The following is a 15,145-nucleotide window of genomic DNA, read 5'->3' on the forward strand; positions in this document are numbered from 1 at the left end:
CAAACATCCCCAGGGAGGACATTAAGCTGTTTTTATTTATTTTTAACCTTTAGCTCAAGCATAAATTTTCCTCTCTCATCTACTGTGGCACCAACAGACAGACCAACAGCATATACACAAATTTAAAAACTATCGGTGAACCACAAAGCTGATATTTTTAAAATGTCAGAGAAAACCCTGAGGGTAGCTGTCTGTGCAGAATTGTAATTGGAATATACTATCAGTATAATTTATCTTCTGAAGGATAATAGAAATCTAAGGCAGAACAAATACCTTTTTTTTTCTTCTTCAATTTGCATTCGAAGATTCTCTTCTACTAGATCAAATGTTAGTTCTTCAGAAGGATTTGAAACAGCTATAGGATAAAGGATCACATTTAAGCAATGACTATATAGTGTCCAAAGATGCAACTTCTAATTTGAAAATAACCTAGCTTTTAAGAGGTAGCTAATGAAATGGGGGTCATTAACCATTTCTCTCTTCTGGAAATGTTTCTTCAAATTCCTTATTTAGGCCTTACTTAGTAGAGGACATAGTCAATAACTAGTGATTTGAATCAAATTGCTTATAATTGGGTTTTTTTCATCATTAAAGACTGGAACATTAATTTTAGATATAAATAAAAGCAAGTTAAACATTCATATTTGGCATAAAACACTATCCAATGCATTCAACCACTTTTTGCAACAGTTTTGGCAACAAAAAAGACCAGAAGCTGTTGCAAAAAGAAGAGACAGCAGTAGCTCTTGAAAGAGACATTAACTTTGAAAAGCAATAAATTCAGATATTAGTATAAATAAGGAAAATATCCTGAAACTATGTGAGAAAATTTTCAAGGTAAAGGAGAACTTAGGAAATACCTTAAGAGTAGCCTAAGTGAGCCTAAGGAAGCAGCTTATGATTTCCCTATCCTGTAACAGAGCTAGTTATTATGCTTGTTATGAGAGATGGTAAAATAGTCTTTCCATCATGGTTTTTATCTTCAGTGGTGAAAGGAAATGCAAAGTTACCTACTAATGTTACAACAGCTGCTGTTTTTGGGATGAATGAGAAGAGTTTTAGATTCCCAAGAAAACATGCTTGACCTTTTTAATGAAAAAAAATAAAAAAATCCCCCAAGTTTTGCTGTACAATACATGCAGGTTTCCACCCCAACTCTTATTTCGGCCAAGAAAATAAAATCTATGTCAGTCTGCCACAAGGCCTGAGGAGCAGACCCTCTCTTCAAGGAGAAGAATTCTATCTGGAACAAGAGGGCAGCCATGGCCCTTCTCTGCCTGTCACCACACCAGCTGAAACCATTAATCTTTTGTAGTAGCATCCTGTAACTTAATACAGATGATGTTGAAAGCATTTGATTTCATTACTTAGTTCAAGCATGTTAATACAGACAGTCAAGGTGGACAAAGTCCATGCACAAGTCTCATTTTATACACTGAAAGGCCTTGCTGCATGTGACTGCAAAGAAGGATAGGGTAAATACATTTGTGGTGGGGAGGGTACCTTAAAAGATAAAAATGTAAATTGCTTGAAATGTTAAAGTGAACAAACAAAACAGGAGGCAGAAGAGATGCTACAACAGTGACATCGTATAACAAGTTACACCTGAACACAACATATAGTAGAAAGGTCATAATAACCATGCCAGAACCTTCAAGGAAAGGAGCAAACCTTTCCATGAATACAAAGGATGAGGATTTTCTGATTTGTCACATCCCCAAGAGAAGACATAATGTGGGAAAGCACAGAGTTAGAGATGGAACTTGTCTGGAGACACTCATTGCAGAACTCCTGAGGCTTCATGCTTTTCTGAACTTCATGAACACACAGCAGCCAGGCTTGAGGGAAATGTGCTCTTGTGAAACAGACTGAAATGATCTAGGGAGTTACTGGCTCCCAAGTGAGCCATGCTCACAGACCATGTAAGAATCCTTATTATGTTTCCATGAATATTCCAGCCAGACCTAGAGTGAGCAAATTTCAGGTTAAAGGGGACTCTCCTGAGCACACTGAAGTGCATTTGTCCTATTTGCACAATCTGTGACCATGTCTGAGTTCAGGAGGTAGCAGGTCTAACCCCTTATAAAGAAGGGAAATAATATAGGGCGGAAGAGAGTAACATCTTAAAATGTTAATGCTGTTTCTGGAGTGAGGACTTTCCTACATGAAAACATCATTGCATTCTGCTAGTTGTTACAGAGTGATACAAGCCAGAGTATAAGTTTCCTTCCTCAGTTTATTAGTTTATAGAGTACTTGGAAAAATATTTTTATATTAGCTCTGAAAGGTCAGTCAAACTTAGGCAAAATTTTGTCACTTGTATATAAAAACAGCAAAAGAATGCAGTTTTTTATGCTGATTACATGCTGTAGAAGGGATTATTTGATTGCACGTTACCTTCAGAAATGATAACAAAGCCTTTTGCATGAAATGAAAACCTTTATCATAAAAAGGGTGCTGTAGCAATGTATCTAAGCAACTTAGGGGATAGTGTGCTCCAGCCAAACCATCTGTAGAATTTCTTATCAGACCCTCTGGAATTCCTCAAGGTTGCTGAAACATAAATTGATCAAAAATAAGAAAGAAAACACAAAAAACCACACACACACACAAAAAGACCACACAAACCAGATAACAGAAGGCTGTTGAACACCTGGACTGTAACCAATCACAAAACCTGAGAAGTGCGTGCTCAGCATGTGGACAGAATAGAGGCACCAATCAAGAAATGTGTGATCATGTGAACAGTAGTTTTAGAATCTATAAATAAGTGCATAATGTAAACAATAAACGGCTTCTGTGAAATCATATTGGTTCATTGCTCTGATACCTTGAGGGAGCTGTAACAGAGGCTAGATGGAGTTAAGAGGAATAAAGGATATTTATTGAGGCCTTCAAAGGCCACACCCTGGCAGTACCAGGGCTACAGTCAGGGCTCTGCTTGGATGGCTCCAAGATGGAAGCAAAAGGAGAACCTAGTCACGAGATCTCACATTTTTATATGCTCCCGTCCATTTACATACAGGAGTTCTGCTTGCCCACCCTCCTTTTCACATTGTTTATACTTTGAGCCTGAAGTTTGAAAAAATTGTCCTTGAATCCCCAACTGGAATAGGATTGTTTTTTCTTCATCACCCTATAAAAAGATCCTAGTAACCCTGAATAAAAGCTGCACACCAAAGAACAGAAAAAACTGAAAACTTAAGGCATCAGCTCACAGGTCCCAAGCTCACGCACGTTCGTGACCCTAGCAACTTGATGATAGCTCCCCGATATGAAGCAAACCCATACCCTTTGAACTTTGAAGGGAGTCCTGCAGAATGAAAAGGTCGAAGGCCTGTTGTGAGATGCCTCAGGGAGGCAAAGAGTTAGTTTCAGACAAGCATTGTTAAAGAAGAGGCATGGCTGTAAGCCATGTGTGTGAATTTTGACCCCCTGTGTTGGGGGATGGGCAGTGTGAGCCCTGGATGAAGTTACCCCACCCCAAACATCTTGTGAAGGGCGGCCCAGGAGTTCTGATTAGGTTTGAGTCCCTAGGGGTTTCTCCATTGCTGTGTTTCTAGTGGTTCCTGACCCTGAATTCCACCCTAGTTCTGTCCCTCAAAACCCATCACCCTGCCTTTGTTCGGGGCTCTCTGTTCTGGATCTGAGTTGTTCCATGCTGAATAAATGGTTTCATGAACAGACACCCATCTTGTTGGTGTTCCATGCTGGTCCCCAGAACCCTGCGGCTTCCCTGGACGAGATCCTGAGGTTGGGACTACAACAAAGATCCCGGTTGGAGACTGCCACGGCTGGACTGTAACAGGTGGACTCAGAGGACAGCTCCACAGTGGAGCAGCCTCAAGGGGAGGCTTCCCGGGAGAAAAGCTCCAGAAAAAAAAATATGCTGTAGTGGATACACTGGAAAAGGTGAGCGCCGGGCGGTGGAGAGGATGGGGAAGACTCTGTCAAAAGAAAAGCATGTCACACAAAACATCCTCCAGCATATTCTCTCTAAGAGAGCAATTAAATAAGACCCAGTAATCTTAAAAAGACTGTTAAAATGGGGTCAGGAGAGAGGGGGTTTTGGCACCACCAAGAGTGTTTTCAACATCCTCGAGGGGGAGAGGCTGGGAGTGCTCCTCTGGGATGCCATGAGTGATGGGGCAAAAGAAACCAAGGGACTTAGCACAATGTGGAAGTCCTTGCTCACAGTGCTAAGAGAGTTAAAAGCAGAATGAACAGGTGCAGCAGGAGCTGTTGCTGCTTTGGAGGCAGAGAATCCCATGGCTGCTTTCCCAGCATTTGCACGAGAACTCTTCAGTGTGGAGGAACCTATTATACCGTCCTTACCTTCTGCACCCCTGGAGCCAGTTACAGGCTCAACAGGAGGTTTCAGACAATAGCAATGTGGAGCAAAAGCCCATACCGGCTCTGCAGCCTGCACCAGAACCAGAAAATATGGAAGTAGATGTGCAGGTTCCCCTGCCCTCTCTCCACAGAGAAGCGTCGGTATTACCCTCGAAATGCCCAATGGTATTCCCTGAAGAGTTCACAATAGCAGCAGGGGGTGAGTCTTTCCCCCCCTGCTTCTCCCTTTGCCGCCTGATTCAACTCAGCACGACCGTGGCAGGTATTCAAATGTACATGGTGGTTATTCACATGCAGAACGTTTGCGCTGCTTTGAAAAGGAAGTGCATAAGCAGCAGCAGAGAGGATTAGATGAGCTCAGATCCTTGACAGATCAGCAAATGAAGGAAAGAGAAAAAAACAGATCGCTGCTGAGAGCGGAAGGGAGAAAAAGCGAGAGATCAGACGTGAGATCAGCTGATCGTGGTGCTGATTCTCCGGACCGCAAGGACTATGAGAATCGCAAAGGCTGGTTTTCCAAAGGTGATAGCCCTGATAAAAGGTCTGGCAGCACTGTCATTCCCGAGGTTGAAGCAGTTTGGCAGGCAGAGAAAACAGCGAGAGAAAGAGGCTGAAAGGGAGAAAGTGCGGCAGGACTTTGATTACGATTGTTATCGTGGTATGCAAAGGCTGTCTGACCCTCTGACTCATCAGCAGAAGTGGGAGGAAAGCCCGAAGCAGTGTTCACGGCCCCTCCGCATCAGATGCCGATTCAGCTCGGCGGTGGCAGGGAATTATACAGGAAGCCCTGATCGAGAGTGAGTTTATTGCACAAGAGTTCCGAGTAGTCTCTGCCCCGGGTAATCCAAACCAGCACCAGTGGATAGGATTGGATTGGAAGCTCGTCAGAGAGGGATAAAAAGCTGTAATGCAATATGGACTAGCTAATTCTTACGTGCAGACCTTGCTGAACCACAATTTTACTAGCGGTTTAATGGTTCTGTTTGATTGTAAAAAGATGGCAGACACCTTTTTAAAGCCTACACAGAGACTGCTATGGCGGGCAGATTGGGAAAGACGGGTGGACGCTGACAGGGTTGAAAATCTTGGGCACCCTCAAGGGGACGCACGGCAGCTTACCACTCCTGACATGCTATTGGGGAAAGGGCCTTTTGTGGATCCACCAACTCAGGCACAGTTACATACAGCGATTTTGCAACAGTCACAGAAGCTAGCACAGAAAGCATTCCATTCTGTTTCAAACATGGGACTTCTGTCACCATCCTATACAACTATTAAACAAGAATCAAAGGACACTTTCATTAATTTTTTAGATCACCTTAGAAGTGCAGTTGATCGAATTCCAGAAATGTTCCCCGAGGTAAAAACTGTCCTAGGTATGCAGTTGGCTGTAGAGAATGCCAGTCCTGCCAGTAAGAGAATTTTGCAATTGTTACCACACACGGCAAATTTGTTAGATATAATAGAAGCCTGTTCAAGAGTGAGAACTCACAAGGAAAAAGCCATTTACCTAGTGAAAGCTATGGCAGCTCCCCTTAAACCACTGGTTCAACAAGGAAAAGCTAGCTCTACTTGAAAGTGTTTCAACTGTGGTAGACCTGGTCACATGAAAGTTCAGTGCCGACTTAAAGCCATAAACAAAGTATGGCAACAGCGACATCTACCGGTTTTCTAGGAAACTGCGGTAGATGTGACACGTATGGGCGCTGGGCCAGCGAGTGCAGGTCGAGACGCAAAAAAGATGGGAAACGAGAGACAGAGCGCAAAAGGGGGACGCACAATGGCACAAACGTTCTCTCACAACAAGGCGGCTGCCTGGACATCCTCCACTCAGCAACAGCAGGCAGCGCCAGGGTGAACCTGGAAACCGGAGTAGAAGTATCCCTGAAAAACACAGATGTACAGGTGTTGGGGGTTAGGTGTCCTCCTTTTAGTTCTGGCTCACCTGTGAAATTTTTACCAGTTAAATTAAAAGTTAAAACTGTGAAATTTAACAGTTGCGGGGAAACCGGACTGCAGGTACTTGGTGAGTGCTTGAGAAAACACAAAAGAGTTCATCTGGGCCCGGGGGGGGGAAGAGAGGCAGGAAAAGAAGAGGGCGGGAACAGTTTGTCGGGCTTCTTCAGCTTCAGAGAAGGACACTTTGGGCGGAGAGCTGTTGCTGTGGGGAGAAGGGAATTGAGCCATCGCCCAGACGGAGCTGCTGCTTCTCCTTCCCTCTTCGTTGGTGGCCTTGCACCCCCTGTCCTGCCGGGACGTGTGACAGTGCCAAGCACTGCCGCAGAGCTGCTGATACACCGCAGCCACCAGCCCAAGATCTCAGCTCATCCCTGCTGTTCCAGCCGACTGTTCCTCAGAGCCCTGCAGGAGCACCGGGACTGCCTGCCCGAGGGGGTTTGTGAAGCAAAGCCTCTCCTCCATCCCTTCCTGTCTCGGCTGAGAAGGCTGTCACGGGGTCCCTGGTTCTGTTTTCTTGCTAATGCTGTAGTTATTGTTGTTTGCCTCATTATACATACTAGTAAAGAACTGTTATTCCTATCCCCAGATCTCTGCCGGAGAGCCCTTAATTTGAGAATTATAGTAATTCGGAGGGGGGGGTCTACATTTTCATTCCAGGGGAGGCTCCTGCCCTCCCTAGCAGACACCTGTCTTCCAAAACTGAGACAACAGGTCATTCCATCAACGGCACATGGACCCTTGGGGCATTGACTTAGTGCCCTGCTGATAAGGAGATCATCCATATCAAGGCATTTTTGTTTTGCCCAGATTGATTGATGCAGATATGTAGGCAATATTGGGATAATGGTGCAAATGTTGAGACCACCCGTTTGAATTCCAAAAGGCACAGCTGATACCCTTACCCTTTAAAGCCAGGGTCCTTAGACAAGGGATCAAATATAGAGGGGATGGTGGTTTGGCATCAATGGGAACCCCTCAGGTGATGCTTACATTGCCGCTATTGGGGGGCAAAACCAAATAAACCTACTGCTTTTCAGCACTTGGACGGATGCGGGGGCGGGGCTGGGGGCGGAGATGGGGTGGAAGCCAGGGGCGGGGCTGGGGGCTGGGCCGAGTGGGGGGTGAGGGGCGGAGCCCCTCCCAGTTCCCACAGTCCAGGGGGCGGGCCCGAGACCGAGCAGGGAGGTGAGGTTGCCTCACCACATTCCAAAGGCGGGTGTGGTTGTGCTGCTGCAAATTGCCCTGATGGCCCCAGGGGACGCCCCGGGGGATGGAAGGCTGGATCCCCTCAGCCTGCTCCCAGTGTGGAGCCGCATGGTGCCCCTGGGGGATGGGGAAATACGAGCCTTCCCGATATCCGGGCAAGACAAGCCTCTCCCCCCTGCCAGTTCAATGCAACTCCTGGGAATGGAGAACAAAATGATTGTGACTCAGCCTTTTTCCCTACTGCTGCCCTGGTGACTTTTACTGGAACAAGACCTCAAAACCGTACTTACAAACCGTTTTCATACCAAGACAAAAAAGAAATTTGCAAAGTACAAAGAGAATTTGGCCGTAATAGTGAAATATTTAAAAGCATTGTTAAAACAACATTAACCTCAAATGATTTAGTTCCTACAGACATTAAAGATCTTTTTAGGTGTTTGCTTACACCATCTGAAATTGAATTATGGGAAAACACGTGGAAGCGATTTCTAAAAAACATACTGGTGGAATTATTAAAAACTAATCACCAATATGTAGATTTATTAAATAATCCTATTACTTTAGAGCATTTATGTGGTGAAGGAGTATGGGAAAAACCTGAGGACCAAACTAGGGCATTGCCAAAAGCTGTGATAGATAAAATCACTACAGCTGCAGAAAAGGCTTTCACACAGCTACCTACAGCTGACACCAAGGGCAGTTATATTAATGTAAAACAAATGCCCTCAGAAGGATTCCTGCAATTCTTAGACCGATTAAGAGAACAAGTCTCCCGTCAAGTAGAAGATCCTGTAGTACAGACAGAGTTAGTCAAGGAACTTGCTCAGAGAAATGCTAATGAATCTTGCCGTAGAATTATTTTAGGTTTGCCTGTGGATCCCCCTCCGACCCTTGCACAGATGTCAGCAGCCTGTGCAAGGAAAGCAGAGACGTTTTCACAGGAAAAGAGACTTCCCTGGACCACCCCAAGACCTGTTGCTGCAGTTTCATCTGAGACAAGGAATGAACAGATGACGTCTGACCATCAACAGCGAATTTGTTTTTATTGCAGAAAACCGGGACACTTTGCTAAAAACTGTCCTTTAAAACAACAGAAACACACGGATACCAGCTTGCCAAAAAACTTACATCACAGCGCTTATCCATTCAGTGCGCAGACATAAATGAAGTGGAAACGAATCTCTGTCCTTTAATAAAAAGGGGGAAGGGGGGTGAAAAACTGCAAAAATACAATTGTGAAAAACGTTTGCCTAATAAGGTCTGGCAACCGCAAAAGCGATTCAGACTTGTAACTTCTAAAGCTTTTTGTTTCAGATCTGACCGCTGGACTGTCGTGGGAGTAGATTTGCAGGATAATTCACAAGACCTGGCTGGACTGGATAGTAGGTATTTTGTTATTGGAGACACAGCACACACACCAATAGAGATTGAGGTGGCTCCCATGACAATCACGGGAGACCTAACACACCTCACTCTCTTAGCTAGGTGCCCCCAAACACCTTTCTATATAGACAAAGGGCAGGTAATAGCCCAAGTAATCCCTGTTCCAACAGAAGTCCCAGTAGATGACAAAGCACCAGGAGTTTACTGGGCAGAAGTAGTGGGTGAAAACAAGCCAATTATAGGATGCAATTTAACACATAAATCAGAACATCTCCATGTAGAAGGGTTAATTGACACTGGGGCAGATGTGACCATCATACCGGAAAAGGTGTAGCCCTCACACTGGGAACTACAACCAGTGGCAGGAAAAATACAGGGTGTTGGAGGGCTGAAACTGGCAAAAATTGCTAGAGATATCGTCCAGATCGAAGGTCCGGACGGTAGGATAGCTAGTGTCCGACCTTTTGTAGTTGACTACAAGTGCCCCTTGTGGGGGAAGAGATACCATGTTGCAGTGGGGGGTAAAACTCACTATTCCTGAGACACCTCAGGATTTTTGATAGGGGCCACTGTAGAGCGTCCTGTCCAAAAATTATCTTGGCTAGATAATGATCCAATTTGGGTGAACCAGTGGCCTCTCAGCAAACAAAAACTTGGGGCGCTAGAAAAATTAGTGGAAGAAGAATTGGCTAAGGAACACATAGTAGAAACAACCAGCCCTTGGAATTCCCCGGTGTTTGTAATAAAAAGCCAGGGAAAGATAAATGACGTCTCCTTCAAGACTTAAGAGAAATAAACAAAAAAATACAAGATATGGGATCTCTCCAACCAGGAATGCCCTCCCCAACCATGCTACCACAAGATTGGCTACTAGCAGTACTGGATATTAAAGATTGCTTTTTTCAAATTCCCCTGCATCCAGAGGATGCACCAAGGTTTGCCTTTTCCATTCCTACCATTAACAGGGAAACTCCAATGAAATGGTACCACTGGACAGTATTACCTCAGGGGATGAAAGCCAGCCCCTTCATCTGCCAGTGGTATGTGGGGTCATTGCTGTCCTCAGTGCGTGCTGAAAAGAGAGAGGCTATCATTTTGCATTATATGAACGACATTTTAATATGCTGTCCCAATAACAACATACTGAAAGATACCCTTGACCTAGTGGTTAAAGTTCTAACCTCTGCTGGATTCCAATTGCAGGAAGACAAAGTTCAAAGGATGCCACCTTGGAAATACCTGGGCCTGCAAATTACAGCACGGACTGTTGTTCCACAAAAATTGGAAATTATTTGGAATCCTAAAACTCTAGCAGATCTTCATTCTCTATGCGGGTCACTAAACTGGGTCAGACCCTAGCTAGGTCTCACCAATGAGGACCTGGGCCCCCTACTCAATTTATTAAAAGGGGAGAGAGAGTTACTGTCTCCCAGGGTGCTGACTCCTGAAGCAAAAACTGTAATTGAAAAGGCACAAAAGGCCTTGACAGAAAGACAGGCACACCGCTTCAAACCTGAGCTGCCTTTCAAATTTATTGTGCTGGGGAAATTGCCACACCTACATGGGTTAATATTCCAATGGGCCGAAGGGCAGAGAGACCCACTCTTAATAACAGAATGGGTTTTCCTCTCCTATCAAAGACCCAAAACTATCACCAAGCCACAAGAGCTGATGGCTCAGCTGATTCAAAAGGCCAGGGTAAGGCTGCGGGAACTGGCAGGTTGTGACTTTATGTGTATTCACCTCCCAGTCAGGCTCTCTGGAGAAGGGAAAAACTCCCCTGAGAGACTGACCAAAGAGATGTTTGAGCATCTGCTGCAGAGCAATGCTAACCTCCAGTTAGCTCTGGACAGCTATAGTGGGCAAATTTCAGTTCATGCACCATCACACAAATTGTTTCATGAGGAATTCCATCTCATTCCTCGTGAGAAAAGGAGCCGGAGGCCACTCAAAGCTCTCACAGTGATCACTGATGCATCTGGGACATCCAACAAGTCGGTGATGACTTGGAGAAATCCACAGACTCAGCTTTGGGAAGCTGATGTTGAGTTTGTAGAGGGGTCACCCCAGATAGCTGAACTAGCTGCGGTCGTGAGAGCCTTTGAAAAATTTTCAGAACCAATTAATTTAGTTACTGACTCAGCCTACGTAGCAGGAGTGGTGTCCAGAGCAGAACAGGCAGTTCTCAAAGACATTGAGAACGAACATCTCTTTAGATTGCTTTCAAAACTGATTTACTTGGTCTCGAATAGAGAACAACCTTTCTATGTGATGCATATAAGATCGCACACCCCATTGCCAGGTGAAATCGCTGAGGGGAACTGGAAGGCTGATTCCCTTGCTGCCCCAGCCGAAAAGGTATGTCTCCCTGATGTGTTTCAGTAGGCAAAAATAAGTCACCAGCAATATCATCAAAATGTGCCAGGACTGATTCGTCAGCTCCAGCTGACACGGAATCAGGCCAAAGCCATCGTGGCTACCTGTCCCAATTGTCAGCTCCAGGCAGTGCCATCATTAGGCATCGGGGTTAATCCCAGAGGATTGCCCACCTGTGAGGTGTGGCAAACAGATATCACTCACATTCCCAGTTTTGGTCGCCTTAAGTATGTACATTTGAGTATTGATACATACTCAGGAGCGGTGTATGCCTCTGCTCATGCAGGAGAAAAGTCTGTGCATGCTAAACAACACTTAGTACAGGCCTTTTCCATATTGGGAATCCCTAAAGAAATTAAAACAGATAATGGCCCAGCATATAAATCCAAGGAGTTCCTGGAATTTGTCCAGCAGTGGGGAGTGGAACATAAAACTGGCATCCCCCACTCCCCCACAGGTCAGGCTGTAATCGAGCGTACACACCAGACACTCAAACAAGTCCTAGCCAGGCAAGGTAGCGAGGCAGTGTGGATGTCTCCCCAACAGAAACTCTGTAAAGCTCTGTTTACCATTAACTTCCTAAACTGCTCATTTGAAAACAAGAATCCTCCTGTAACTTGGCATTTTAACAGTAGTGATCAGTTTAAATTGTCACAGCATCCACCGGTGTTAATCAGGGACCCTGAAACTTGGCAAACCAAGGGTCCCTATGAACTTGTCACCTGGGGGCGTGGTTACGCGTGTGTATCCACCCCTTCAGGCCCACGATGGATTCCTCAGAAATGGGTAAAACCTTTTATTCCAAAGAATCCAGCACCAGCAAGAAGAGAAGAGAAGCAAGTGGCTGTCGCTTCCAAGAGAAGACGCCGCTGAAGAGAGCAAGAAGAAACCACTCTAGCCCCTGACCTGCATACTTTGGCTGTGAATATGTTTTAAAAAATTTCTGTTTCCTTTTTTTTTTTGAAATAACCTACCTCTTACTCAAATCCATGTTTCTCATTTTTGTATAACAGAAAAGGGTGAGGTGTTGTAGTGCATCTAAAAATCTTGGTACCTCCCAAGGGTAAAACTCACCTCTGGTTTGTGTAATGTTAGTTCCTACCTGAGAACCTTCTTTCCCTCCCCCACCTTCCCATTGGCTGTGACCTCCCTGCATCCCCTAATCACCCCTGCCCCCTGGTATAAGAGATAAGACCCAGAGCATTACGCTCTCTCTTGCCCCAGATGGACGACAGACAATAAACCCGGGATTATTCCAGCAAGTTTGAGCCTCCTGTGTCTAGATACTTTGAGTCCGTGTTGTATCCACTCCAGGACCCCCTCCACCGCCTGTGCCCAGAGAGGAGCAGGCTCGCACCACGGGGGGTGGGACAGAGGGGTCCCATCAGGGAGAAGGATAGCAACAGACGGAGGAACCTTGGTGATGAAAGTTGTTTCGCTAGACACGGGTTCAGATGTCACCATTGTTCCCTTGTTTGCATGGCACGCTACACGGCCTCTGAATACCCTGGGAACACCTCTTATGGGTGTGGGAGTCATACAGGTGACTCAAGTTAGTAAAACATTCTTGAAAGTGTGGTCTGATGAAGAAGCACATGTTTGTGCTCAGGTGAAACCTTATGTGATGAATACCACAATTTGGCTACTAGGATGTCCTGGATTGATTACAATGTTAAATTGTATCCCCATTCGTCCACCTAACCCAGGTACAGATCTCATATTCTTAAAATTTCATCTAAGAGTAGAAGTGAGTGGAAAAGAAGCACCAAGTCTGTTATCAGAAACTGTACTTGCTCCCTCCCTGCATCGGGAGTTTTGACTACAACACAGACAGACAACAAGACACAGATCGCCTTTGCTTTCCAGCTAGCCAGAGCAGAGAAGTCTTCCTGGACTGTTTTCTTTTCTTTTTTTGAAACGAACGAATCAAACTTGCTCTGGACTGGGGACTCGGGGGAGCACTGGGAGCTTGCACCTGTGGATTAACAGGAGCCCAGCCTGGGCAGCAGCATTTTCCAGCACCAGAGGGACTGATAACAGAGCGAACACCCACAGGAAAGAGACCCTCTGAAGTTTGTCATCTCTTCAGAACAGCAAGAGGTTTTGTAATTTGATATCATTCATTCTTGTGCTGGGTAGTACTGTGCATGTGAAATAAACAGGTTTTTTTCACTTCTCTCAGAGAAATCTCTTCCCGAACTGGGGTGGGAGAAAGGGGCCACGTGGGTTTGCTTCCCCGGGGGCGGGCCCATTGGAGGTTTTCTCCCAAATTTGCCCTAAACCAGGACATAGGACAAGATGCACTGAGCTAGATAGGTTTCTGCCTCACCAATGAGGGTTTTTAGCAGCTGCCATTGAGGGGCAGCCAATCCTAAAATTAAAATGGTTAGCAGAAACGCCAATATGGGTTGATCAATGGCTGCTGTCTAAAGAAAACCTGGCCTGTGTTAATGAATTGGTTGAATAGCAATTGAAAAAGGGGCATATAATATCCTCTACCAGCCCCTGGAACACACCCATTTTGACAATCCCCAAAAAATCAGGAAAATGGATATTACTACATGACCTTCCAGCCATTAATTCTGTAATGCAGGATATGGGACCCCTGCAGGCCAGCCTACATACACTATCCATGTTACCTGTCAACTGGCAACTGTTAATTATTGATCTAAAACATTGCTCTTTCACAATCCCTCTATAAGGACAAAAGTGAGAAGTTTGCCTTCTCAGTGCCATCCATTATCAAGGCAGAGCCAGCAAAAAGGTATCAATGGGTTGTATTGCCACAAGGAATGCAAAATTCTCCCATGATGTGACAACTGTACGTTGCCTGGGCACTAGCTCCGCTGGGAAAACAAAACCCGCAGTATCTTATCTATCATTACCTGGATGATATTCTGATAACAGGAAACACATAGATGTAGCACACCTGGTACCTGCCTTACAGCAACAGTTGCAAACAACCAGCCTTCAAATTGCCTCTGAAAAAGTTCAACAACAGTCCCCATGGAAATATTTGGGAATGCTTATTACTGAAGCCCAAATCCAGCCCCAAAAATTAATTATTTGTATGGAAATTCAGACTTCAGTGGATGTTCAAAAGTTAACTGGGGACCTACAGTGGATTCCTAGTACTCGTGGTATAACAAATGAAGACATTGGACCTCTAATGATAGTAAAAGATTTTAAAATCATGGAAAATTTGTGGAGTTAGAAAGTTAGTGAGAGGAATGATGAGCTTGTCTTTACAAACAAGCTGTGGGTCAGTTGATAAGATGTAGCTATCAGTGACAGACGACAGAAACAATGAGATGGATTCCGGTAGGAGATCAAAGAGGCACTGAAAGAACACTATGAATTCCATAAAAGTTAAGAAGGGATTATGCATTGGGGGTGGCGGGGGGAAGGTACCCCAGGTGTCAGGCGTTCCGGGAAGCCTGTACCTCTCAAGTACCTCAGCCTATGGGGAAAGAGAGAAGGGACAAGCGGCCGGGAATTAGGATAAAAAGGAGGCTGCGCCCTCCAAAAATTTGAGAGACCCCAGGGGAATGCCCCATGGCCTCTCCCTTTATTCGAATAAAGAAAAAGGACTCCTCTGTCTCCTTTTTGGGCATAAACCTCTGGTGTTCGTGGATTCATTTTCCTGACATTAGGCTTGGCAAGCCCTGGGAAATTGTTAAAGGTTAAAGGAAATTGTAAGGTCAGGCCTGGGAAATGTTAGGTCTTGTGCTTGCTAAGATCATGTCAAACTGCACCTGTGTAGTCAGTATATGATAAATGATATAACTCTTAGATGTGATTAGATATAATTATTGTTTAAAGAATCATGAGAAATTATGTTAAGGGTTTGAGGGGGATCATGAGAAAT

At 45.0% G+C, this 15,145-nt stretch overlaps 1 protein-coding gene across 11 annotated transcripts in view; it reads right to left on the reverse strand.

Moving 5' to 3' along the window:
- Nucleotides 1–15,145, reverse strand: part of KIF6 (kinesin family member 6) — a 220,091-nt gene that overhangs the window by 36,245 nt on the left and 168,701 nt on the right. For all 11 annotated transcript variants that reach the window (XM_086869409.1, XM_086869391.1, XM_086869438.1 and 8 more), the window contains one exon: nt 274–355. In XM_086869409.1, the coding sequence (XP_086725535.1) occupies nt 274–355 (82 nt within the window). The remainder of the gene's footprint in view (nt 1–273; nt 356–15,145) is intronic.

This window comes from Cyanistes caeruleus, chromosome 2 (genome assembly GCF_971803275.1).
Source record: "Cyanistes caeruleus chromosome 2, bCyaCae1.hap1.1, whole genome shotgun sequence".
Taxonomy (NCBI): domain Eukaryota; kingdom Metazoa; phylum Chordata; class Aves; order Passeriformes; family Paridae; genus Cyanistes; species Cyanistes caeruleus.